General features: G+C 59.1%; 1 protein-coding gene across 11 annotated transcripts in view; it reads right to left on the bottom strand.

Moving 5' to 3' along the window:
- The window catches only part of TNRC18 (trinucleotide repeat containing 18), an 83,278-nt gene that overhangs the window by 45,171 nt on the left and 12,485 nt on the right, over positions 1-25,622 (bottom strand). For 4 of the 11 annotated variants that reach the window (XM_082645724.1, XM_082645731.1, XM_082645728.1 and 1 more), the window contains exons 3-10: positions 15,490-15,645; positions 13,114-13,239; positions 10,940-12,664; positions 4,413-4,515; positions 3,952-4,157; positions 3,479-3,625; positions 2,801-2,991; positions 1,123-1,552 (exon numbers count right to left, since the gene is read on the bottom strand). In XM_082645724.1, coding sequence (XP_082501850.1) covers positions 1,123-1,552; positions 2,801-2,991; positions 3,479-3,625; positions 3,952-4,157; positions 4,413-4,515; positions 10,940-12,664; positions 13,114-13,239; positions 15,490-15,645 — 3,084 coding nt within the window. Of the gene's footprint in view, positions 1-1,122; positions 1,553-2,800; positions 2,992-3,478; positions 3,626-3,951; positions 4,158-4,412; positions 4,516-10,939; positions 12,665-13,113; positions 13,240-15,489; positions 15,646-17,025; positions 17,171-25,622 lie in introns of those variants that run through there. The other 7 variants (XM_082645726.1, XM_082645725.1, XM_082645733.1 and 4 more) reach the window with 6 other exon arrangements.

Genomic DNA, 25,622 nt, shown 5'->3' with positions numbered 1-25,622 from the left:
AGCCACCCTCTCTGCTAGGCCAGCCTGCGGGGCGGGGATCCTTCCAGATGGCATCTGAGGAACCCCAGGGCCTTTCTGCATGTCTGGGCCACAGAGAGAAAAACTGGCCACCATCCTGTCCCCGAGGGTCTTCAGGTCTCAAAGGCTCTTTCTCTGGTCCCTCCAGCCTCAGCACTCAGCACAAGGCTGGGCCAGAAGCACATGCTCAGTAAGACCCCAAATGGTCCCCACCAAGCCGGTGCCGACTTTGCCCTCCGTCCCACAAGAACCCACCCACCCCATGCCGTTAAAGCAGAGTTGGAGCATCCAAGTTGTTCAAAAAATAATAGTAATACAGGGCTGGCTCCCCTTCCTCACTTTTTTACTCTGAACTCCCACCCTTGAGTGTAATATCCCTGAGGGCAGGATGGTGCACAGCTGACTGTCTGTAGTGTCCCAGGCCCAGCCCAGAGCGGGGCAAGCAGCAGGGGCTCAGTAGGAACCAAACCGGGGGAGACAGACGCACGGAGCACCCTCACCCTGCACCGGGGCCAGGCATGTGCTCCACACTTGACCTGACTAGCAAGACATCAAATCTCCCCAGAGAGGGGCAGCCACCTGCCCAAGATCACACACAGCATTCCGGTGGCAGAAATCTGAACTTCGGAATTCGAACTCAAGTCCTCCCACAGGAAGAGGAACACAGGCCTCAGGCCCCTTCAAGGCCACCTGCTGCATGTCCCGACCAACACAGGACACGGGAAGAGGGCATGTGTGTGCATGCAGCGTGTGGGGTGGGAGTTCTACTCAGAATACACTGTTTTATCATCAATGCAACAACACAGCACCTACTATGGGCCACCGCTATGGTGCTAAATATCCTGCAGCTCTTACTTCGTTTAATGCTCAGAGAGGTCCTCCTGAACTTAGAACCTACTTCTAATGTTACACCCATTTCCCCTGACCCTACCACTGAGGGAAGGCTAGAGAGAGATGACGGCCAGCTGTGTCCTCGGGCATTCATTCCAGAGCCCAGCGGTGAGCCAGGTACACAGTAGGTGCTCAACACAGAAAGAAGGATTGACAGGTTGAAGGAATGAATGAGTGTATGACCACGTGGGGATCTGTTTCACCAGCTCCTACCTGAGAACAAGGCCTGGAAAGGGCTGGGGGCTCCCTTCTCCAATTCTAAGTCCTTCTTCTCGACGACGTTCTCAGGGGCCTCCTCCTTGCGGGTGAGGCCAGGGGTGGGCGGCGGGGAGGCAGGCGGCGGGCTAGTGGGGTGGGCGCTGGGTGTGGCGGGGTAGGCGTAGGTGGACGGCTTGGACACATCCTCCAGCTTCTGGATGACCTTGGCCTTCAGGGCAGCCACAGGGGAAGCGCGGGGAGATGGCGGTGGACTCATGGCCTTGCCGTAGGTGCCCGCAGGGCCAGCGGCCAGGCCAGGGGGCTTCCGCGGCAGCAGCCCGGGGCCCGAGGCGCCCAGGCCACCCTTGCCCGCGGCGTCCAGGCTCCGCTTGCTCACCTTCTCCTCCATCTCCGCCCGCTGCTCCTGGGCCTTGAGCCGCTCCTGCTGGGGAGGGGGCCGGCAGGCAGGGTCAGCGCGGCAGGACCCATCACCCACCACCTGCCCTGTCCCCGGGGTCCCCGCGACCCACAGAGAACCTCAGACGGGGTCTGGGACTGCAGGCCGCCCACACCCCCAGCCCGAGACTGACATTCCGTCACGGTATGCATAATCAGCACAGCATTCCTTGTAGAATTCCAGCAGACGGGGCTAGGCGGCCCTCCGGTCTAGACCCAGGCCCCTCTGGGACCCTCACGGTCAGGGCGAGGGGGGCCGGTGGAGGTGTGAGGCCCTTTCATGACACTAGGATAGCTACCTGCACGGAGAACTCACTACCTGCGGGCACTCTCCTGCCTTATCACATCTGGGTCTCAGAACACCTCAAAAGGTGGGCGGGGGGAGGCTTTCCCAGTCTTTGATGGCTTGAGGAAGGCTCACGAACAGCCCGTGCTCACCAGGGGCCAGGCAGTCAGTGCCCAATCACACGGGGAGGAAAGGCTCCATGCCCCAGCCACCGTCACGGTTGTTAAATCTCACTGAACAACCCGATGACACAGAAATTACTAGCAACTCCATTTCCACAGGAGGAAACTTGGAACCCAGAGAGGTGAATTCACTTGCCGGAGGGCACACAGCCAAGCGTGGAAGAACTAAGGTTCAAACCCAGGGCCCCACTGGCTGCCTGTGTCACCTCGGTTGACTCCTCCAGAGCAGCTGCTGCACAAGGAAGGAGGGGCAAGGCCAAGCAGAGGACAAATGTCCAGGAACACCTTCAAGGAGGCAGGAGGGCTGTGAGCTTTCGGCAGTCCACCCACACGGTGGCGACACCAAGTGTTGCCCATCTTACGGAATCAGGCAGCATGGGTGGAGGCCAGCCCCAGCCCGAGAGGGGAGCCCAGGGCCATCAGGCACCCAGCGGGGCCAGGCAGGGCTCAGGAAACAGCGGGAGCCCACAGGGATCCCTTCAGTTCCCATGCAAACATCTCCAGTCCACAGGACCACCTCTCCCGCCTTGGTTTCCCCATTGCTACCTGCACCCACCCCTTGCCAGCCTCTGTCCACCTCTCAGCCTTGCTCACAGCATGCCCTCTGCCCAGAGGGCTCTTCCACAACTAACTTCTTCAGGTCTCTGGGCAGACGCCACCTCCTCCAGGAGGCCCCCCTGACCACCAGCCTCCCTCGTTTTCTTCTGCCTCCGGCACGGGTCTCCAGCGCCCCCACGGCCCTCCTGTGGCCACGCCCACCCCAGCTCACCACCAGCTGGGCGCTCCTCTGCAGTTCCAGGGCCTGGGCCGCCTGCTGCTGCAGGTACAGGAATTCCTGCTGCCGCAGGAAGTGCTGATGGGAGAAGAGCTGCAGCTGCTGGGCGTGCTGCAGGGAGCTGCGGCCCGGGGGGTACAGGGCCGGCCAAAGGGGTGGCACTGCGGCCCGCTCCATCAGCTCCGCTGGGGGCAAGAAGACAGTGAGGCTGCACCTACCGCCTGGCGTCCGTCACCCCATTTCACAGGTGGGGAAGCTGAGGCAGAGGTGGGCTCAGCTGGGCCTCCAGTTGCTTCCTGGGGACGGAGAAGCCTGTCCTCCTCCCTTGGCCGTGGGCAGCCACATCCCAGGCCCGGGGCCCACGTGGGGTCTCCACACCTTCTCCTACTACACCCAGTGGTCTGCAAAGTGGATTCCTGAGGGGTGGGGGCACCAAGGCAGAGGGTCCAGGCCTCCCACCAGGGCAGCCCTGCTTGGGTTCTCCCACGTGGGCTTTCTGGGTAGGAACTCATCAAAACAAGGACCCCTGTGGCTTTATGACACAGCCACCCTATTCTGCTAGGCGGACACCCCCTGCCACAGGAGGACAGTCCTCCTCCCACGGCGTTTGGGACAGTCTCACTGTGGAAGGCCATCACAGCCCCTGCCCCCAGCCACGGGGCCACCACTTACCAAAGTGAGGCAAGTGATCACTGGGAATGACCACCAGCTGGCCCGACTGGGGGTCCCTGACGAACTGGTAGGCCGACGGCAGGGAGCCCCCCAGGCCGGGTGGAAAGGCAGGCGCCATGCCCTGGTGAAGAGAAGGGGGGCCCAAGCCTAGGAGAGACCCATGCCCGAGTCAGCGCTGGGGACCCGGGCCCAGCCTACTCCCCCATCCTCCACTTCCTGGGCCTCCAAGCAGGAAGCCGAGGGTAAGGGCTGTGAACACACGCCCAGCCGCCTGCTCTGGGCAGTGCCCAGACAGCCTTGGCCAAGGGCCCACGATGCTGGTGCCATTAATAACGGCCCTGCTTGGGCAGAGAGGGGACTGAACTACAGGGAAGAGAGGAGGGGTGCTGTCCCTGCACCAGCCACCGGTGCCGTGCTCCAGAAGCAACACGTCAGGCCTCCCCATCCCGGCCCACCGCCGCCCTCCCGCTCACCGTAGGGGTGTCCAGCGAGCCACATGGACGTGCTGCCCGAGCGGGGCAGCCAGGGGTGCGTGGCCAGGTGGGCCGCAGGGTCAGCGGACCAGCGACCGGAACCTGCCAGCGCCGGACCCCCAGTCACCATGAGGTTGGGGTTCAGGCCGTTAGCAGCACAGCTGGTGGGGTGCAGGCGGGCCAGGTCAGCCAGCTCCTTACTTTCTCTGGAAGCAAACAGGGGCATCAGGGACAGGCCGGACGGCCCCAGGGACGGGTGGGAGAGAAGGGGTGCCGCCCCAAGTCACCGGGGGACACCAGGCTGCTGCTGGGCCAACTGTGCACCCGGTGGACAGAAGAGCCAGCTGGGGCTCGGCAAAGGGCCCCCGGGGCCTTCCTCGGGAGGGTGTCCCACACTCTCAGAACCACCCCGCAGCCAGGCAGGGTCATCCACCCTTGCCCTGGGGCTCCCAGGCCCTCACCTGAGCAGCTTCTCCTGGTCCCGGTCCAGCCGCGCCCCTAGCAGCCGCTCCTGCCGGTGCCTGGCCCGCTCATCTCCACAGTCCTCGTCGGCCCGGCTGTGCCCTGGGTCGGGGGGACAGGCAGCAAGTGAGGCCCACTCAGGGCCCCAACAAGCCCTCAGCATCCGAGCGGTTCCCTCACCCTGGCCGGATGCCCTCCGTGCCCAGAAACGTCCCTCCGTCGCCCCTCAAAGAGCCTACCTGGAACTCACACAGGTAACCGGGATATCGCAGTAAAACATCGTAACACGGATCCAGTAACAACACGGTATGAACCGAGTGGCATTCGCTGACACGGTTTTACTACTTTATCACCGGAAAGGCAGGTTCTGGGGGTGGGTCAGGACAGAGGGGAAACCACAACCCAAAAAAGCGGTCGCTGTTCAGAAGCACAGCAAGGCCCGGATCACGGGAAATCAGCTTCCCCCCCTGAGGCCCCGTCATGGTTCTGTCTGCTGCAGACCTGTGGCTGATGTTTTCAAAATCAAGACGGAAAAGTGAAACCAGAGAACGCTACATGTGTGTGGGTGAGTGGAGGATATGCGGGCTGCCATCCGGCTCACCCACCTTTGCCCTGGTGCCCAGGGGACGTCCCTCGACCCGTGGCTGGTCCAGCTGCACCTCCCATGAGCCCCCCGCCTTCCCCAGAGCAGAGAAGGCAGGTCCTCAAGTCCCGGCCAGCTCTGCAGGGGCAGGAGCTCGTGGAGGGCACCCAGGGTCCAGCCCTCCTCACCCCACCTGCCCAGACACTCTTCCTGAACGTTTTCTACACCAAACAGAAGTCAGTGCGCGTGTGGCCGCCCCGGGCCGGCTAGGGCCCAGGAGGCGGGTGCTATCACCAGCAGAAGCCACTCAGCAGGCAGCTGAGACTCTTCTCGAAAGAGAAACCGCCGAGGCTGGACTAACTCCTTCTCTAGGGTCAGTCATGCTGGACTGGTGTCCTCCCACCCAGGTCTCGGGAGGTACACCCGGGGAGGAAGCCGCTCCCAGGGCCCGGGACCTTATCGGTTATTACCCTGCTGGAGACAAGCGTCTGGGGCCACCTTGCCGGGGCCCCCCAGCAGTCTCCCCACTCATGGTCCTCGTGGGCGGGGACCCAACTTGGAATGCGGCCGTCGGCCATCTCCCCATCGTTTCTCCCCTCCTGCACCCCCAACACCAGGAGCTCCCGAAGAACAGAGCCCCCAGGAGAGGCTCAGGGATGCAGGGGCTTCTCCTTCCCCTTCAGGAAAGTGGAAACCCACAGCCCCAGAACAAAGGAGAGAAGCCCACGGGGAGGGGCAGCCACACAAGCCCACGTGCCTGATGGACCATGCACACGGGGTGGGGTGGGGGGGCAGGCAGCCTAGAATCAGGGAGGGTCGCATCCTGAGAGGCAGCTGGAGATGGACCAGGGGCCACCGGGGGCGGGTCTGCAAGTTCCAGAAGCCACTGGAGCAACAAGGAAGCAGCGTGTGCGCTTAAGCAGAGAAAAGCCAGCGAGTTGGGGCACCGGCAGGGCAGGAGTGGGGGTGGGCGAAGGAGTCTTCTTGCCAACCTGGCCCCCATGGGTCACACAGGTGCGTCCCAGGCCACCCACGAAGTCACCCCATGCAGGCCCTGAGCTGAGTCTTCTTGTGCCAACACCCGGTCCCCACGACTGTTCCCAGCACATTGGGCAGGAAGTGCAGGAAGCAGAGGGGAAAGGCGGGAGGTGGGAGAACAAGCCCGCGCCAACCCGGGGTGAGACCCAGTGAAGGTGTCCCGGCCTCCAGTGTCAATGTGGTTCCCAAATCCAAGGGGACCCTGAGCCCGCCGACCCCCTCCATGAAGGACTGGAAGGGGCCCCCCTCCCATCCCGGGCTTTCAGGCAGGGCCATCCAGAGTCCTTCAGCTGGACTGGGAAACCAGAGCATGTGTCTGAGCTTCCTTCTCCTGCGGGGATGGCCTCCCAGGCCCACAGAAACCCCAAAGACCCTCCCGCCCACTGGCCACGCTGGGGTGGCAGACAGGCTTTGGCACAGAGCTCCTGGTGTCCCCAGAAGGGACAGGCGCCTGCAGTGTGGCCTGCCCCCCAAGACCCCTGTCCTCAGGCCTGATGCCTCTCCACTGCCCTGGCTGTCACCACGCAGGCCCTCAGGGGCTTCCCACCCTAGGTGCCACCTGAACCAGAAACCTGTATGCAGGCCCGCCCACCTGGGAGCACCCACCACCCCCAGGGTCACTCACGCCAGAGCCCCAGACCCCTCCCTCCAAATACAGCTGATCTCCAAAGAAATGTGACACGCCCTCCACCACCTGGCCCCGGGGCACCACCCCCGTCCTCCTGCGCCAACCTGCTCCCTCTAATCCCTGCTCACACCTGTCCCTCCTACGGAGGGCCAGCCCCATGGAACCAAGCCCTTGGGCCTGACTCATGCTGCCCAGCTGTCCCCTCCAGTGCACCCCCAGCCTCTCTGCCCTCCAGTCACACTCAGGACCACACACGCTGTTCCCTCCACCCAGAGTGTCCTTCCTCTGTACTACGCAGCCTCCCCAGTAAGAGCTCAGCTCATACGATACCTCCTCCAGGAAGCCCTCCCAGACCACCTCTCCTCTATCATGCTCCTTTATTTGTCTCCCTCGTAGCACTGAGCACAACACACAGCCGTTTTGCTTGTTGGTTGTTCACCGTCTGTCTCCTCCTCAGACTGTGCATTGTTCTCGTTTGAGCAGTCACACTCCTGGCTGTCTACCTCTCTCCTGCACAATGCCTGACACAGAGGAAGCTGCTCAGCAAATACGTGGGAAGTGAATAAATGAATTCACGAGGATAGCTAGAGGAACAGTGAGCTATGCAGAGAGAACAAACGGCAGGTGCAAAGGCCCTGAGGCAGGAGCGTGCCAAAGAACATCAAGGGGGCCACGGTGGCTGAAGAGAGTAATAAGGAAAAGAGTGTGCAGGTGAAGAGCGGGGTACAGGCCGTGGAAGGGAATATGGTCGAGATTCTGTTCAAGGTAAAAGGAGAAGCCAGAGGAAGCTCTGAGCAGGGATGAGACATGATCTGACTACGGCTTTGAAAACCAACTTCCCTCCAGCCACCTGTGGACAAGCGAACCAGAGGGCCCATCGCCTCTCTGTGCTGAGCTCCAGGATGGCAAGGGACCAGCTCCTCCAGCAGGGAGGCGTGTGGGGCAGAGGGTCAGCTGCTCCGAGGTCCCACACACCCAGGACCCCTTCACCCCAACCCTCGAGGCATGAGCTCTGGAGACGTCCAACATTTCAAAGCTGCTTCTGTGCCCTGCACACACTCATTCAGTGGTCATCAACCCAGGAGGTGGGTTCCAGCCCTCATCCCATCCCAGATGAGGAAACTGAGGCACAGGAAGGTAAGCTACCCAGGCCACACCACTGACTGACAAGGAGGCGTCAGGCTAGCATCGCGGTCTGACCGGGTCTTCCTGACCACCAGGGTGCACACCCCTCCACACGCAGAGCCCGCACAGGGCGGGCACTGGAGAAACAGCAGCCCTGCTGCCATTGCCTATCCGCAGCCCTGCCCCAGGGCCCACATCCCCAGCACTGACAGCCCCTCCGTGGGCCACATGCTCTAATCCGGCCATAATGGCAGAGGCTCAAGCTAAGGCCCGGTTCCCATGGCAACTCCCTCCCGGACTCCATCTGAGCATTTCTGCAGATATGGCGACCACCAACTCCGGCCAATTCTGTGCTTTCCAGAGTCTGGGGTCAATACCACCGCTTACACCCGATGCAACGCCAGCTCTGCCCGGTATGATGGGCAGCAGGGCGGGGTGGGGGCGCCATCATGGCCCCCCAGATTTGGTCCCCAATTCGACTCCACCATAGAGGTGATAACGTGCAAGATGGAGAGATGGGAGGCACAGGTCTGGGCTTAAGGCAGGCCCTGGGTGAGCCCTCGGGGCATTTCTCATAAAAGGATCTCGGGCTCATGGCAGAAGCTCTGAGCCCTTAAGGCCCTGAATGGAAACAGAGAGAAGGAAGGCCTGTTTATGAAGCACCTACTACGAGCGCCTCAGCCCACCTGGCATCAGGGAACGAGGAGGCCCTCCCTAGCGCCACGTAGTAAATGGGGACACCAGGGCCCAGAGGACTTAGGCCTCAGGTTCAAGGTCACGCAGCTGCCAAAGGCAGAGCCTGGATGTGAACTCACTGACAGGCAGAGGGCTCACTCCACAAAGTAGGAGCCGGGAGGTCAGGAAGACCCAGGAGCCCCGGGCTGACAACAACCATTCAGCTGGGGTAACGCCAACTCCTCCCCTCCCCCAGGGTCATCCAGATTGGGGAAAAATCACCACTTCTTACAGGCATTTTTTTTTTAAGGAGAGTAAGACTCCATTCACTTTCTAAGGGTCACCAGCAAACAGAAAGGCAGTCTCAGCCCAATAATTCCTGAAGGTCTCGTCTCAAACTGTCCCATCCTCTCTCTCTCCCCTCACCCCGCCCAGACACTTGCACACACATACACACTCACACACACACATTCTCACCTGCACTCTCTCACACACACTCCCTCATACACATTCTCCCACACACACTCACAACCCCATGGACACAGGTCCCTTGGGCACGGCCAGGTACTCCGGCCACCAGGATGAGTTCTGGGGACCAGGAGTGCTAACTGGGGTGCCATATCATGTCACACGAGCATTCTTCTAAAAAAAGGACCCCAAAAGATCTCTTGCCTACCTAGCGAGCAGGCTTCTCCACCACCCAGCCGGCCACCTCCAAGCCAAGGGCCAATGCCCAGACTTTGAATCCCAGGCTAAGGCAGGGCCTCATGTGAGCCCCTGGGGTCAGAGGACGGGCCTCCCTGGCTCCAGGGGGGCTCCACACAGAACAATGGGCTCAGTTCAATAAACATTCCCTAAGACATCACTTGCTCTGAGCCTTCTAGCTGGATAAAGACCACCTGCAGCTGTAGTACATTCAGATGGGCAGTGACCGGGCAAGACCCAGGGCAGCCTTGAGCCTCACCAGGCTCCTCTGGGAGGGCAGGGCTGGGGCTACGGGTCTAGGAAGCAACTGTGACAGGACACAGCACTGGCCGCTCACTGCGGACGGAGGCTGAAGCCCAGGCAGGAGTCAGTGCAGGCGGGCACAGGAGGGCCAGGCTCAGGGAGGGATGGGGACACAGGGCACGTACACCCAAGATGCCCGTGTATCTTGGAAAATCTAGGAGGCGCAGGGAAGCCGGTCGCACGGGGGCCGCGATGTGAGCCAAGCCTGAGCTTGCGGCTGGCGAGTCTGGGAGCGAACTGGGGGCGGGGACAGAGACCCAGGGAGGAAACCCAGGCCAACTGCTAAAAAGTCACATGAGCTAGGGGCAGCGGGACACAGCCTTCCTTCCGGGGCCCTTACCCCAGCCTGCCAACACCCCACACCTCAACACACTGACCACGGCCTGAAGCAGCGGGGCAGCCTCAGTGCCTGACCCACAGGTGAGGCCCTCGGCTCAATTTTGGGCTCTGGGCAGCCCAAGTCCAGAGTTCCAACCAAAATGCCGCAAATAGCAACTCTCCAAAATCTCAGGAAGGAGTCCAATGGCAAAATATGCAAGGGACAAACGGAAATGTAACCGATCAACCAAGTTCTGGAAAGATATTCAACTTTACTAATAGTTAAAAGAAACACACCATTCCTCCCTACAGAACTCGACAACGATTGTTTCGGGTTTTTTTAGTAACACTAAAACACAACTCTGAGGAGTCTAAAACAGAACAGACTGCAAACAAGCATATAAACTCTCTAACTACCTAAGTCACAAAGGCATTCAATGTCGAGACCACAGGAATGTCGGGGCCCTAGTTTCTATCTGTCACACTCAGTCACTTATCATACACCTACTATGTGCTAGGTACTGGGAACACTGAACTAGGTCAAGTAAGGCACAGTTACCTCCCTCAAGGACCTGGAATTGAAAGCTTAAAGCGAATTTATTCGTAGGAATCTATTCTTAGAAAATGACTCAAAGTATCAGTGAGGCGCAATGCACGAAAATATTCAAAGTAACTTCCTAAACACAAAAACATCAGAGAAGGGAAAACTAAAATGCCACGAGGGAACGGCGGTGCATGCTCTGGACAAAACACCAAAGACCATTAAAAATGATACTTATAAAGAGTTGGCAAAAACAAGAGCCCGCCCACAAGGGAAAAACACAAGACCCAAGATCACAGTGCACTGGAGGCTCTGCAGATCAAACGGGAAAATGAATCTGGGGAAAGAGCTCCAAGTGTCCAGGGTGGTGGAAAAAATCTAATGGTCCCTTTCCTTCTTTCTCCTCTCGTGCATTTTACACATTTTTCTATGTGTGTAACAGAAAAAGCAATAACAGCCACAGCCCACAAGTAGGATAAAGGACAAACAGTCCCAGGAAGGTGGGAGAGAGGGGTGCAGAACAAAAGGAGGCAGGTAGAAGCAGAGAGCAAAGGTGGGGAGGTGAAGGGGGAAGAAAAGGTGAGGGGTGGGGGTGGGACCCGTGACCCACCTTTGACGTTGCTCAGAGACAGGGAACGCTCTTGGTCCGCCAGCCCAGGCACCAGGCGGCCACTGCCACTGTCCTTCTGCCGGGCCACGGCCACCGCAATTCCCACGGGTGGGTGTCGCACCTCTGCCTCACCCTGGGCACCGGAGCCCTCGCGTCCGAAGGCCTTGGCGCTCTCGGGCCTCTCCGGGTCCCGCTTCAGCTGCCGGCCCCCAGCCGCTGCAGGGCCCGCGGGGTGCGGGAGGCGGGCCTGGGCACGTGGGGCAGCCGTGGGAGCCGGCTCGGGCTTCATGGTGCCCAGGCCTCCGAAGGGGCTCTTCTTCCCGCAGCCGCCGGGGCGCACGGCCACGGCCTCGCGGGCAAAGCTGCCGCTGTATTTGATGAGGCTCTGCATGGCCGAGGCCTCTCCCGGCCCGTGGGCCGCGGCGTGCAGTTCGGCGCCCGGCCTGGCGCAGGTGGCCCCGGCGCGGGGCAACGCGCCCCCGGGGTCCAGGTAGGCCTTCTTGGAGGCGGCGGCGGCGGCAGCCTCCTCCTCGGCACGGCTGGCGTGGTGGTGCTGAGCGGCCAGCACGGCCATCTGCGTTGTGGCGAAGTTGCCCAGCTCGAAGGGTTTCCATTTGTGCTCAGGGCCGGCGGGAGGGGGCGGCCGCCCTGGCTCTAGGCCGAAAAGCTTGGCGGCCTGCTGAGAGGCGGAGGCGACAGCGGGGCCGCGCGGGGCGCGCTCGCAGGGCCGGGGCTCGGCCTCGGGCTTGAGCAGCTCCTTGGCGGGGAGGTAGGCCCGGGGGTCCGGGGAGGAGCGCGCGGCCCGCGCTGGTGGGGCCTCGGAGGGCGGCGGCCGCTTGAGCGAGCGGATCACGGAGCTCTTCTCGCGGAGGCTCTCGGGTCGGTCGGGGGGCGGCCGCGGAGACCCGGGCGGGGCCTGCAGGACGCCGGGCCTGCCCGCCTCGCGCTCCCGGGTCCGGGCGTCACGCGCCTGCGACGCAATCTGGATGGGCCCCGGGCGCTCGTCAAAGGCCTCCACGGAAGGCACAAAGGTGGGCGCCACCACACGGTGCTCGCGGCCCGCCTCGCGCGCGGCCGCCACGGGGAAGATGGTGTAGACGCCGGCGGGGGCGGGCTGCGGCGCAGCGAAGGCGCCGGAGGCGGCGGGGGGCGCAGGCGGGCCCTTGCTTACGGGCGGCGGTGGGAGCGGCGAGGGGCAGGGGCAAGGCCCCGGCAGCAGGGCCTCTGCGCGCCGCAGCCGTGCGCTCTCATCCTGGCGCGCAGTCTCCTTGGAGCCGCGGGCCGCCTCGGCCACCAGTGCGGGGAGCCCCGCGTCCCCCGCGCCATTGCAGAGGCTCAGCGACGGTGGTGGCAGTGGCGGCGGGTTCTTGCCCTTGGACTCGGTGGTGGCCGTGCCCGGTGCCCGCGGGGGCCCGGGCTCGGCCAGGAAGGGCGACAGGCGCTCTGGGAGGCGCGGGGGCCCGCGGTCCTGGCGGCCCTCCGCCCGCGCCTCTTGGGTCAGGTCCACCACGCCGCGGGGCCCCGCTGCCTCTTCACGGGCCCGCGGGTCCTTCTTGCCGAACAGTGGGGGCGGCTCCCCGCCGCGGCCCATCCGGTCCTTGGCTGGACCTTCCCGAGAAGAGCCTTTGGTCGAGGCGCCCGACGAGTGGCTGCCTGGGGTCCTGGAGGAGGGCGCATGAGAGTGCAGGGCACCCGGAGCTCCAGGGGCGGGCAGGTAGAAGCCGTCTGCAGAGAAGAAAGAGCGCAGCTGTGAGCGAGTGCCCCCTCCGCCGGGGGAGAGGGAAGAGAGGCCCCAAAGGGTGCCCTAGACCCCAGGGCAAGGAGGAGGGCCATGCAGAGCGCAGCCCGGGAGAGGGCAGGCTCTGGAAATGGATAAAACCAAGCTGAAACCCCGCCTTGGCCACCTACTAACCTTTCTGAGCCTCAGTTTTCTCATCTGTGAAAGGGGGAGAGGCCAGAATTAAGAGCTGCCCAGAGGGCCCAACAGGATTAGATGAGGGCAGGACAACTAGAAGGCTCCAGAAGGCTATGGGTAGGCCCAGAGCGCCTGTGGGGGCCCTTGGGGGCTGGGGTCTTGGGAAACACAGCTGGGAAGCTGCCTGGAGTACTGGGTAATGGTCCCTCCCAACCTCATTCCGCAGCTCCCCCCAGTCTCCCCACTCCTGCCCTCTGACCTTTCTGGGTATCGAAAATGCTGGGCTGGCCCAGCTGGCTGAGGAGGGGGCTCCCGCTGCTGGGGGGCTCCAGGTGGTTCAGGTGGAGGTAGGATGGGTACAGCCCGCTGGGCAGGTGGGAGAAGCCTGCAAGAGAGAAAAGAAGCCAGCTGGGACACCTCATGCCTCCCACCGGGAGCTTCCTTCCACCCTCTGCTTCTTGGAAATAACGTGTCTTGGCTGTCAGCCCCCTGGTGCTGGGAGCCCTGAGGTTTACCACCAGCTCCCACAGCAAGGATTGCCCCCTCCCAATCCTGGCACTCCAATCCCAGGCAGCCCCCAGGGGCTAGGGCTCTCGAATCCCCCAGGAAGAGAATCAAATTGGACCCAGCGCAGGGCAATGAGGATGATGAAGATAGAAGGCAGTTCTAATCACAGACCAAACCCTTTCAACTGCTCTGCCTTTGTTATTCTCATTTAAATTTCAAAGGAAAAAAACCTGTGAGGCAAATACTCTTAATATCCCCATTTTACAGATGAGAAAACTGAGGCTCAGAGAGGCCCACTTGCCCAAGGTCCCCCAGCAGAGGAGCCTAGCTTTGAACTGAGGTCACCAGAACTCTTAACCTTAGCCCAACATGGACCCAATTGAGTGGTTTACTGGCTTAACTTCTCTGCTGTGTGACGCCAACCAAACAGGTCGCTTGCCTTCTCTGAACTTCAGCCTACTCAGCATCTCCAGCTGCTGGGTCTCCCAGGCAGGTGCTTCTAGGAAAGAATTCCTCCTGCCAGGGGTCCTCCTAACCTCCCACAACCCCGTCCACCCCACCAGTGATGCCCCAGAAGAACCAGGGCCTTACAGGGTACAGAAGACAGGAAACGGAGGCCACGGAGAAAGAAACAAGAGGCCTAGAAGAGTACACAAGGAATGGAGGCCCAAGAGCCGTTCAGCAGGGCCCAGAAGGCCAGACAGGTGAGCAGGTGCTGGGGCAATGGAGGAGGATCCTGCCTCTCCTCCTGGGCGGTGGGTCCTACAGGACCTCAGACCCACTGGTGATCCCTGACGGACTTGGGTCCCCCATGCCCCCCAGTCACTCCCTCTGAGGCCAGAGATGCAGGACCCGTCCCTGGCCACGCTGGGCGCACATCTTCACCCACAGCCCCACCTGACAATGACACTAACAGCAATCACAAAACGATAAGGAACACCTGATACACGTTATCTCACTTCATCACTGAAACAACACTCCTGGGTAGGCACTGGTTCCCGCTACTTTCTCATCTGTAAAATGGGCATAATAGTCCCTCCTCATGGCTTGTTCTGAGGATAGTGAGTTCAAGGATGCAGTTCTTTGTGTTTGCTATCATTACTATTATTACCGGTATTTGCTGGCAAAGGAGAAAAGGGAGTCAGGCTGATGACACACAGGCACCAGAGGCAGCCTCTGCCCCTCAGGCCCCTCGAGCACCCCCACTCTGGGCCGGTGGAAATGGGAGGCTCAGATGGGACCCCAGCCCGGAAGGACTGCCCACCATCCCAGACCTAGAGGCAGGATCGCCCCCTCCGTGCGGGGCACGCACAAGTCAGGACAAGGACGGAAGCACTCGGTGACAAGTGGCAGAGAAGGAAGTGGGGAGACAGTGGGCGGCGAAAGGCCCAGAAAAGCCTGAGCCTGCAACAGGCACCCGACCCAGGAGCACCCCAGGGCACCCAGGAGGCAGCAAGAGCGAGCCAGCACCCAGCAGCTAAACTCCACCGGAGCCCAAGGTGGAGGAGGAACTCAGCGTCCCCCAGGCCCATTCCTTCACTGACAGAGGGGAAACTGAGGCTCCACGGAGGCCCAGGATTTGCTCTGGGCTGGCAGGAAGCCAAGCCGGCAGACCTCCCCACGTTTAGGGGCGTCACCGCAGAACAGCAACGAGAGCCCAATGGCACCTGGTCCCACTGCTCCCACAATGACAATTACTGACGAGCTGACTGTGCACTGAGGAGATGGCGGGCACAACAAACCAGGCCCTGCCCTCAGAGCTCACTGGTGGGGAAGCAGGTATCTCACGGAAAAACGGATGAATGTGTCATCACAAGTGGGAGGTGGAACCGGGGTGGGGTGGGGGGGGGTGTTTGAGCCAAGCCCTGGAGGAGGAACAGGAGATAGCCAGGGAGCTGCGGTGGGGGCTGCAAGCGGAGTAAACAGCACGTGTAAAGGCCCTGGGGCAGCGCCAAGAGGGAGCGCTGAGCATCTCAAGAACAGCAGGGAGGCTGGATGACCAGAGCTGGGCCCCACAGGCCACAGCATGGAGGAGTGACCGTGGAGACAGAGGGGAGGGGGCAGACTTGAGAAGTGCTGGGGACAGCGGCCCAGCGCCCTCGGCCCGCCCGCCTGGCTCGCTCCTTACCTTCGTGGGCATGGGCGGCCCACAGCTGCACCATGGGCAGGTTGCTGGGGGTGGGGGAGCGGAAGGAGAGGTCAGAGGGCAGGGGCACCGGGCTCCCATGGGATGAGGCCGAGGGCCCCATCCCGCTGGCCACAAAGCTGCCCAAGAAGGCCTCGCCTGCAGAAAGAAGGGGGGCTGTCAGGCAGCCACCAGGCCACCGCCGCCCAGCCCACCGCCCCGAGATCCCCGCCTCTCCCTGCTTCTCGAAGCTGACACTGGCAGGGAGACCAAACAAACCTCCTCCGCCCCGCCCCACCCCAGCCCCTTGGACTCAGGACCACCCTGGGTCAACTCAGCCAGACTCAGGGCTTGAGAAAACTGCCCAATGAGACCCCAGGTGCCTCCAGGGCACCCGACACTCTTGGCAGAAGGGCGTTACCACCCCCAGACCAGAGGGGGGATGGTTCTCCCCATCTGCACCCGAAAGCTGAGGCTCAGTGCGGGGTAGGGACCTCCGGAGGCCACAGAGTGACGAGGTGGAAGGGGGCTCAGGTTCTGAGCTTCTGGACCAGCGAGGACACCAGAGAGCTGGAGAATGGCCTCCAAGGACCCCAAGGCAGCCCTGGACAGGCCCGGACCAACCCCTCAGCCAACCCTGTGCGGGAGGAACCATGTGCCCATTTAACGGATGAGGAAGCTGAGGCTCAGAGATGGGAAGTGCCTGATCCCACAGCCTGTGACCAGGGGCTCTGAATGCAGCCCAGCAGCCTGTCCCAGAACTACAGGGAATGAAGGAGAGCAGTGGACAAGGGAGGACTGTCCCTTCAGAGAGCAGAGCTCCTCCTACTGGGGCCCCTCACATGGGGGCGTGGGGGCCGACTGATGCCAGGGAGGACAACCGGCTAGGGCCTGGGTGGAAGCCGCACCCACCCCTGCCACGCCCCATTTGGCCAGGCCCCCACCCGCAGGGGTGGGTCCTCCCTCCTGCCATCCAGGCATGCTGCCCCTAAGCTCCACATGCCCGTCCTTCAGGGCAAGACGCTGGCAGGACCCCAGCTCACAGGCCGGGGGAGGCCTACGAGACCTGGGCAAGCGGCTTCCCTTCCCTGGCCTCTGTTTGCTTGTCAGCAAAATGGGGATAATAATAACGCCTCCCTTGAGAATTGTAGTGAAGGAAGAAGCATGCATTTAACAATAATAATAATAATAAACAGCAGCAGCGCCCGTTCACTGAAAGGTGCCAAGCCCAGCTCTGGCCACTGAGGTAAGAGCTCCCCAGGTGCCCCTCAGGTAACCTCTCCAAGCCCACCCACACCCTCTGAGTCCCCACAGGCCTCCACGCAGGGCCTACAGACCCGCCCTCACCACCTCCCCGGGGGCAGAGGAGGCCCAAAGGTCCCCCCAGGCCCTTCAGGGCGCACACAAGGGGCAGGGCCTCCTCTCTGTCGCCCAGAGGGGCTGGCGTCAGGCAGAGCGATGGGAGAACGCCTGGCACCACGTGGCATCCCCACCACCCCGCGTCCGGGCCCCCCATCCCACCCCCACCAGCCCCCTCACCGGACTCCAGCGCCAAGCCCTCGGGACCCAGGGCCATGGTGGCCGGTCAGTCGGCCCATGCAGCCCCAGCCCGGGCAGCGGGGCCTCCGGGCCGCCAGGCCCCAGGCTTCCTCCTCTGCGGGCGGGGGGGTGGCCGGCTCCGGAAGCGGCAGCCAGGGGTTTGCGCAAGGGCTTACATCAGCCGCCGGCTCTTCCTGCCCTGGGCCTGCCCCTGCCCGGGCTTGTGAAACCCGCCCAGCGGCACCCCAGGCCTGGATGCCACCAACAGCTCCCGCCTGCCACGGGGCTCAACGGTGCCCGAACTCCCTCCCCCGGGCCCGGCGGGCAGGCCTGGGCCCTCCGAGAGCAGCGGTGTGCAGCTCCGTTAAATGGGCGTGCCAGCCCCCCTCACCGCCAGGCCCAGGACAGTGGCGTTTATTTGCACAACTTCACTCTCCCCACCCCCTCCCCTAATGATGCTCCTGAAGCAGCGGAGGGGCAGGGCTCAGATACATGAGGTAAACCCCCGGTTGCTGGGACTCCCTTCCACCTGACCCCCCCGCTCATTCCCACCTCGGGGCCTTCCCTGGGCCTCAGAGAAGCCCTCCGCCCGGGACGACGTGGAAATGTAGACCTGTGTCCCCCAGGAGCGGAGTCGGCCTCCCCCGAGGTGCCCAGGGCCTGGCACACAGCAGGCATCAACTCTTGGCCTAAGTGACTGCACTGTGTCTGATCCTCGCAGGGCAAAAGCAGATGGACACGTCAGGATTAGGAGAGAAGGCAAGCACAGCTCCTGACACCTGAGGACGCATGTGCCACTCCGGCTGTCCTGCCTGGTCCCCCTAGGGTGGAGGACAAGCAGCTGATCCCCCAACCCCACGCCACCGGCATCTCCGGACTGCCTTCTGAGCTCCACACCCCCGCATCCCTCCCCCCGGAGTACCTGGAGCTCTCCTCTGAGTCTAGGGACACATCCTCCACTCCTCACACCCACCCCTGGGGACACAGCGGTGGCCTCCTGGGTTCACAGGGAAGGGTGGAGACCTCCGGGCTCTGGGGGGCAGTGACAGTCAAGCCAGAGCGCACCGCCTTTCCCTAGACTTGGCTGGAAATCCTCCAGCACAGCCTGGGGTGGGAGGGGTCTCCATCCCTCTCATCCCAGACTGAGGTCAAGGCCTGGCCCCCCTTCCCTGGTCCCAGGCTGCCCCCTGGTGACCAGAGGCCTCCGTGCCACCTGCCCACCCACGTGAGTATCTCACTCCACGACTGTCCAAGCCTAGAACAAACAGTGAACCCGTAATAAAGTACCATTATTCATAATTAGGAAGGGGGACCTAACCCAACTTCAACAGCCAGCGGGCTTCACATGGAGACGCTCATGGAATCTTCCCACAGGCCTTTCCTGGGGCACAGAGAACAATCCCAAAGCCACCCAGCCCTGGCCCAGGGGCAGAGCCAGGGCTGACCCGGAGCCCAGCCGTGCAGCCCACACCCCTCCTACAGGGTAGCCACTCGAGGGCCACCAGGATTCCCCGTGGGAGAACGTGCCCACTGGCCTGCCCGCCATCCTGGACAGACCAAAACCTGGTGAATCAATGACACCTGTTCTAGATATTCGCTGGACACTCCAGGAGCCACTGGCCACTTGTGGCTACTGAGCACTTGAAACATGTGGCTGGTGAGACTGAGGAACCGCATCTTCAATTTTATTAAATTTTAATTAATTTAGACTTAATTTAGCCACAGTCTGGATGGAAGGCTCTTCCCTGCTGGAAACCGGAGCAGGGCAGGGACGGGACCTCTGACAGGCCGGGCCCCCATCATGGACAGAGGCGCGACAGAGGCGGGGCGGGGGGCCCAGGGGACAGTGGAAAACAAACCCTGGCCCCAATGCCCACGACTCTGTGACTCTGGGTGAGTTACTTCACTTCCTCAGGCTGAGAAGCAGGATAACAGGAATCTCTCTCCTCCAGGTGGACGCACAGATTAAATGAACTCACGTTTGTGAAACGCTTTCATGAAGTGCCTCGTTAATTATAGCTACACAACCTGGGGTTTGAAGAAGCCCAGCAACTGCTCCAGGTCAGGGTCCAAGTGGGACTATCCCCTCTACCCAAATTCCATCTGTCCTTCCTTAAAATAAAACTTTTAATTCTGAAACTAGAGAGAGCTGGTGGTTGCCCATGATGAATGCACTACCTACCACGGAAGGGCATGCTTGCAAATAATTTATTGCGCATTACGTGAATTTCACCTCGATTTAAAAAAAAAAACATGTAAGCTCCTCTCTCTGCCTCTGAATCCAACACTGCATCTCCCTGACCTCGCTGCCCAGGGCACCCCAGGGCCCAGAGGTTTCCAGGCTGGCACTTCCTGTCCTGTGGCTCACCCTCCCACAGCCGTGGGAGTGAAGGAATCGTTACCCCCATTTTACAGACTAAGAAACTGAGGCTCAGAGAGACTGTCTGGCATCACCGGGCCGGGGCAAGTCGCTCAGCTGGTGCTACAAGCACACTGCACAGCAAGGCCTCAGCTCAGGAATCCCACCACGCCAGGCCCTCGGCTCCAGACCGGCCACTGTCCCTCGGACCCTGAGTGAGGAAACCCCCTCACACAGGGCCTGGCCCTCGGAGGTGCCTGGAAAATGGTTTTCCCCTTCTCCGGTCCCAGTGAGAGAGGAAGGATGCCCCTGGGGCAAGAAAGGCAGTCCCGAGGCCTGGCTATGGGGCAATGTGCCCGTGCCCCTACCACTGCCCGGGGGAGAGGTCCAGGTCCCTCTGGGAATATAAGCAGCAGGGAGCTGGGCATGGGCCCCCCACTCCACCCAGCCTCGGCACCCCCCCACCAGGACTGAGCTAACAGGCCCTCCCAAGCTGGGACCTGCCAACATCCCAGCCCCTGCCACCCCGTGCACTGCATCTCGGGAACACAGCAGAGAGCCATGAGTTTGGGGGAGCAGGCCAGCCTGTTCTCAGCCATCGCCACCTCCTTCATCCACACTGAGAACACAGGAAGGGCTTCAGGGCTTTTGCGACTCCAAGGCTGGCCAAGGTCACCAGGAGGCAGAACTCGAATCCTGAAAAGGTGTTTGCTTCCTTCCTTGCTCCCCTCACTGCTCAGGCAGGGCTCCCAGGTGCTGGGGGCTTGGGAATGAGGCCCATCTGGATGAACCCCACAGGGGGGCTGCACTACGCTCACCTGCTGGTCCCCAAAGAGGGCAACGGTGAGGTCATCTTAGCCGGTCAGTGGAACCTTGCCTCTGTAATGGATGGAGTCACTGGGCTCCTTCTAGAAACTGCCTATATAATAGGTACCTGAAGTCCTCGCTGGTGGGAGCGGGGAGGGGGACTTGGATGAGATCATGGTGGGTACAAAGGTCTGGTAAACAATGAAGGACTCATAGGACTTTATCACAGGCTTGGGCGGGAATATGGAACAGCACAGCCCCACCGGCTGCACCCCAGGGCCTTTGCACCTCAGCCTGGAATCCACTCCTCCCTCCAGATACTGCAAGTTATCTGTATGTACCTCACTCCCTTCTCTTGCAGCCCAGGTGACAAGGGACGAATGTGGCCTTCCTGCCGTCACTGCAACCTGCCCCACCCCCACCTCTTTCCTGACTTATTTTTTCCACCGTGCTTATCACCACTTATCAGACCATATACACATTAGCTCCTTCTTTATTGTAGTTCCTTACTTATTGTCCCTCTCCACCCACTGGAACAGGAGGAGGCAAGCTTTCTCTTGAAAGGGCCAGATAATAACTACTTGAGGCGTTGCAGGCTTATTCTGCCTGCCTGACAATACTTAAAACTACTGGGCTTTGTCCCAGTGAAACTTTATTTACAAAAGACAAGAGATGGGCCAGATTTGGAGGCAGTTTGCAGACCCCTGCCTTCCAGTGTAGGTTTACACCATCCCCAGTGCCCCCCTGTGTAGCTACACTGTACACAGTAGGTGCTCGATTAATATTTATGGGTGGGAGAGATGGGCAAGGTCATGATCAGCTAGAACTGGATGAAGGACAAAGAGGAGCCTTTCCTGGGCCCTACTTCACAGCCAGCGTAGGGCTTCAAGGCTTCACTTCATGCTGTCTCTAATCCAACCACCCCCATGCCACCCTCCCCCCAAACTACCCACCCCCACCATCAACTCTGGGAGGGAGAGATTCTTGTCCCTTTTACAGATGAGGAAACTGAGGCTCTGACTCCAAAATCTACACTTTTCCACTCAGCCACAGCACCCGGATTCGAGACCCTGTTTTCATCTCTTCACTCCCAAAGATCCCCTCCACAACCAAACAAGAAACAAATGTTTTCCCTTCGTTTTTTTTTTTTTTTTTTTTGCGGTACGCGGGCCTCTCACTGTTGTGGCCTCTGCCGTTGTGGAGCACAGGCTCCGGACGCGCAGGCTCAGCGGCCATGGCTCACGGGCCCAGCCGCTCCGCGGCATGTGGGATCTTCCCGGACTGGGGCACGAACCCATGTCCCCTCCCTTCCTATTTTAAAACGTTTTGGCCTCGCAAAGGAACTGCATCCCTTAAGATGTCACCAAAGGCTATCAGAGCATCTCATCAGCATGATCAGCTCAGGGTTATCACCCAAAGAAAGAGCCCATTCTAGCCCAGAGCACAGACATGTGAGTTAGCCGTTTCTATGACAGCCGCTGAAAATAGTCCGAGGACCCTCTGGATAAAATGACCTTCCGGGCTTCCCTGGTGGCGCAGTGGTTGAGAGTCCGCCTGCCGATGCAGGGGACACGGGTTCGTGCCCCGGTCCGGGAAGAACCCACATGCCGCGGAGCGGCTGGGCCCGTGAGCCATGGCCGCTGGGCCTGCGCGTCCGGAGCCTGTGCTGTGCAACGGGAGAGGCCACAACAGTGAGAGGCCCGAGTACCGCAAAAAAAAAAAAAAAAAAAAAAAAAATGACCTTCAGACTCCCATTCATCCCAAGATTTCTGTAATATCTAAGCCTATCTCATAAAGAAAGAGCCTTATCGTTCAATAAGAATCCCAAGCAATTCACAAATGAAGAACAGTAAATAGTAGCCGAATTCAGGAAAACGTTAGTATCGCAAACAAGTATCGAAACAGGATGACATCATTTTCATCTATCAAATCAGCATATTTTTAGTTTGATTGTGGGGGGGGGCGTGTGGAGCAGCAGAGGGAGGGTGAGGACAGGGCCAACCCATCCCCAGCTTTTGGAAAGCAAATCAGCAGGCTAGCAAAGCCCAGACCCACTTCTGGGGGTCCCCCTCAAGGAAATCACCTTTGTGGGCAAAGATGTACTTATTAGGATGCTCACTGCAGCCAAATTGATCGAGAGATTTAATGCAATCCCAATCCAAACCCCAGTAGGGGCAAAGGTTGGGGGAGGGGAAGGGGCTGTGAAAATTGACAAACTGTCTCTAAAAGTTACATAGGAATTGAAAGTCGGGTGAAAAATTGAAGAGATTTTTGCACACCCATGTTCATAGCAGCGTTATTCCCATTCACAACAGCGAAAAGATGGAAGCAACCCAAGGGTCCATTGGATAAACAAAACGTGGTCTATCTTTATACTATGAAATATCATTCAGCCTTAAAAAGAAAGGACATTCTGACCCCTGACCCAACATGGATGAACCTTGAAGACAGGATGCTAAGCAAAATAAGCCAGACACAGGTCAAATATTGTTATGATGGCACTTCTAGGAGGTCCCTGGAGGAGCCAGATTCATAGAGATGATGAGAAGTAGAGGGTGGGGGGCTGGGGGAGGGGGATGGAGGTTAGTGCTTCATGGGGACAGAGTTTCAGTTCGGAGGATGGAAATGTTCTGGAGATGATGGTGGTGACTCTTAATGGTGGTGACTTGACTGATAATGTGAATGTACTTTATGCCACTGAACCGTACATGTAAAAATGGTTACAATGGCAAACTTACACGTATTGTACTAGTTAAAAGAAAAAGTTATATAGAAACACAGAAAATCAAGACTAGCCAGGGCAACCTTCAAGATGAAGAATAACGTGGGAAGACTTAGGCTATCAAATACCAATAATGCAGCTGCTGTGATATCGGCACATGGGTACATGAAAAGGCCTATGGGGACAGGACGGTTCAGAAACAGGCCCACCACTGCACAGGGTAGAAAAAGGATGGTCTTTTCAATAAACACTGCTGGTCCGCCTGGACACCCATATGGGAAAAGCCATGAATCTTGACCCCCTACTTCACACCATACATAAAAATCCCTTCCAGGTGCACTGCAGAAAGGCAAAAGGCAAAAGATTATAGAAGAAAACACTGAAAAGGCAAAAGCTTCTAGAAGAAAACACTGGAAAATTCCTTCGCGACCCAGGGGCAGCCAAAGCTTTCTTAAAGACCACATTAAAAAGCACTGACCATAAAGATAAGACTGATATACTGAAGTACATGAAAATTAGGAATGTCTATTCATCACATGACACCATTAGGAGAATGAAAATGTGAGCCACCTCATGGAAAAAGATCTGTGCCCCACTGAAGGGCTTGTATCCAAAATATATAAAGAACGCCTGAGAATCAACAAGCAAAAGGCAGACACCACAATGTAAAAACGGGCAAGATTCGACAGGAGAGTAGCAAATAAGGACGTCCAAGTGTCCAGTAAATCCATGACAAGGTACTCAGCCTCATAAACCATGGAGGAAATGTGAATGAAAACTTCTGCACACCCACCAGAAGGGTTAACGTGTCAAAAAGGAAAAATGGACAATATTAACACACAGCCAGAGGGAGCATATATTAGTACAACCATTCCCAAAGAGTTTGGCAGAATCTAGAAACCTTTCTGACCCAGTAATGCCCTCGCAGGTCTGTGGAGAAAGATCGCAAAATTGAAATTCAAAGATCTTCTCACCAGTGATTGCCAAAACTGGAAAATAACCCAAATGTCCAACAAGAGCTGGATAAACAAATTGTTACATTCTCACAGGCGGCAACCCCTTCAGCAAGGAGGAGGCACTACAGCGACCAGGGCAGGATAAATCTCACAACCTCACACCCAAGAGAACACACTATATGCTTCCACAAACGTGAAGGGCACCAACAGACAATTCAGAGCAAGTGGTTTAAGCCAGGATAGGGGTCACCTTGGGACAAGGTGACAGAACAGGGCACCTGGGTTTCCTTCTTAACCTGGTTGATTGCGTTTGTGAAAAAAATAACCAAACTGTACGTTTATGATCTCTGCTTATTTCTGTGTGTCCTTTAAGCCCCAATAAAAAATATCCTTTAGATATTTTATCCTTTAGATATTTTAGAGGGAGGCCAATCTCAACACAAGCATGAGTAATTTTCATGGAACTCTCACACGGACAAAATTTGCAAAAACAAAAACAAGTAAATAAGTTAAAATGAGCCCAGAAAGGAAAAGGGAAAGAGAAAGAAAAATTCTCATTCATACCCCATCTCTCCCCAGCCCCTGGCTTTCTCGCCAGAGAGCTCAGGTCTGGCCCCTAGATCTCACACTTCCTGGCTGTGTGACCTTGGGGAGGTGACACAACCTCTCTGAGCCTTACTTTCCTCTAAAGTAAAATCGGGAGTTCCCTGGTGGTCTACTGGTTAGGATTCCGGGCTTTCACTGGCGTGACCCAGGTTCAGTCCCTGGTGGGGGAACTGAGATCCCGCAAGCTGCATGGTGTGGCCAACAAAAATAACAATAAAATAAAATAAAATAAAGCTCTCACCTTTAAAAATAAAGTAAAATGAAGGGTAGACAAGAAAGGAAAGAAACTGTGACCGCGGCCGTGCCTGTGTCCTCCGCTTCATGGCACTCCCCTCCCCCCGAGGAAGGTGACACAAGACAGACCAGCAAGGCTGAAGGACAGAGCTAGAGGGTGGGGGGCTTACCTTGCACATTCTTGGTGCTGTGACTGGGCCACAGGACCTGTGGCCACTGAAAACGTCCCCAAGCTCCCATCCGTGCAGTACACGTGGCTGAGAATCTTGAGCTGCAGAGGTTCTTCCTCTGAGCTAAGCAGAGGCTCAGAAGCCACAGGCTAGATTGACCTGCCCCGCCCACCCAGGAGGGGAGGGGTCCAGCTGGGCCAGAGGGCTGGCCCGAGGGGCTTTATTCCTCCAGCTCCCTCATCCAGGCTAAGTGTTACCTCCAGCCTCCCTCCCCTCCCACTAGAGCCAGCCCTCACCCCCAGACGGTCAGATCCCAGCAGGCACCTTTTAGCCGCCCAGACCTCCCAGCTCCTCCACAGCAGAGGTCACAGCAAGAGAAGGGCAATCTGGGTTTAACTCCAGCCCCTCCCCCAGCCCAGAATCTGGGCCCCCTGTAGGCTAGGACTTTGCCTCGCTCCCACCAGACACCCAGCCCACAAAGTAGGTGCTCAAATCTAAATAAAGGGGATCCCAAGGCAGCCCAGAGTGGTCAAGGCCTCAGCCTTGCCAATGATATGCAAATGCATCCACCCCAGCCTCGCCCCAGGGCTCCAGGCTTTCTCAATTCTAAAGCAATTACAGAGGATTTCCCCATTGATTTCTCTTTCCCCTAAAGGAGGTCCTGGCCTAGAGGAAGTAGAGGTAGGGATGGAGGGAGGGCCTTCTAGGAACTACGGGCCAAAAACAGGGCAGAGTCCTAGTGG

This window comes from Mesoplodon mirus (assembly GCF_964341445.2).
Source record: "Mesoplodon mirus genome assembly, chromosome: 15".
Lineage (NCBI taxonomy): Eukaryota > Metazoa > Chordata > Mammalia > Artiodactyla > Ziphiidae > Mesoplodon > Mesoplodon mirus.
Note: the sequence above shows the minus strand (reverse complement) of the source record. Positions and strands in the feature narration are given on the sequence as shown.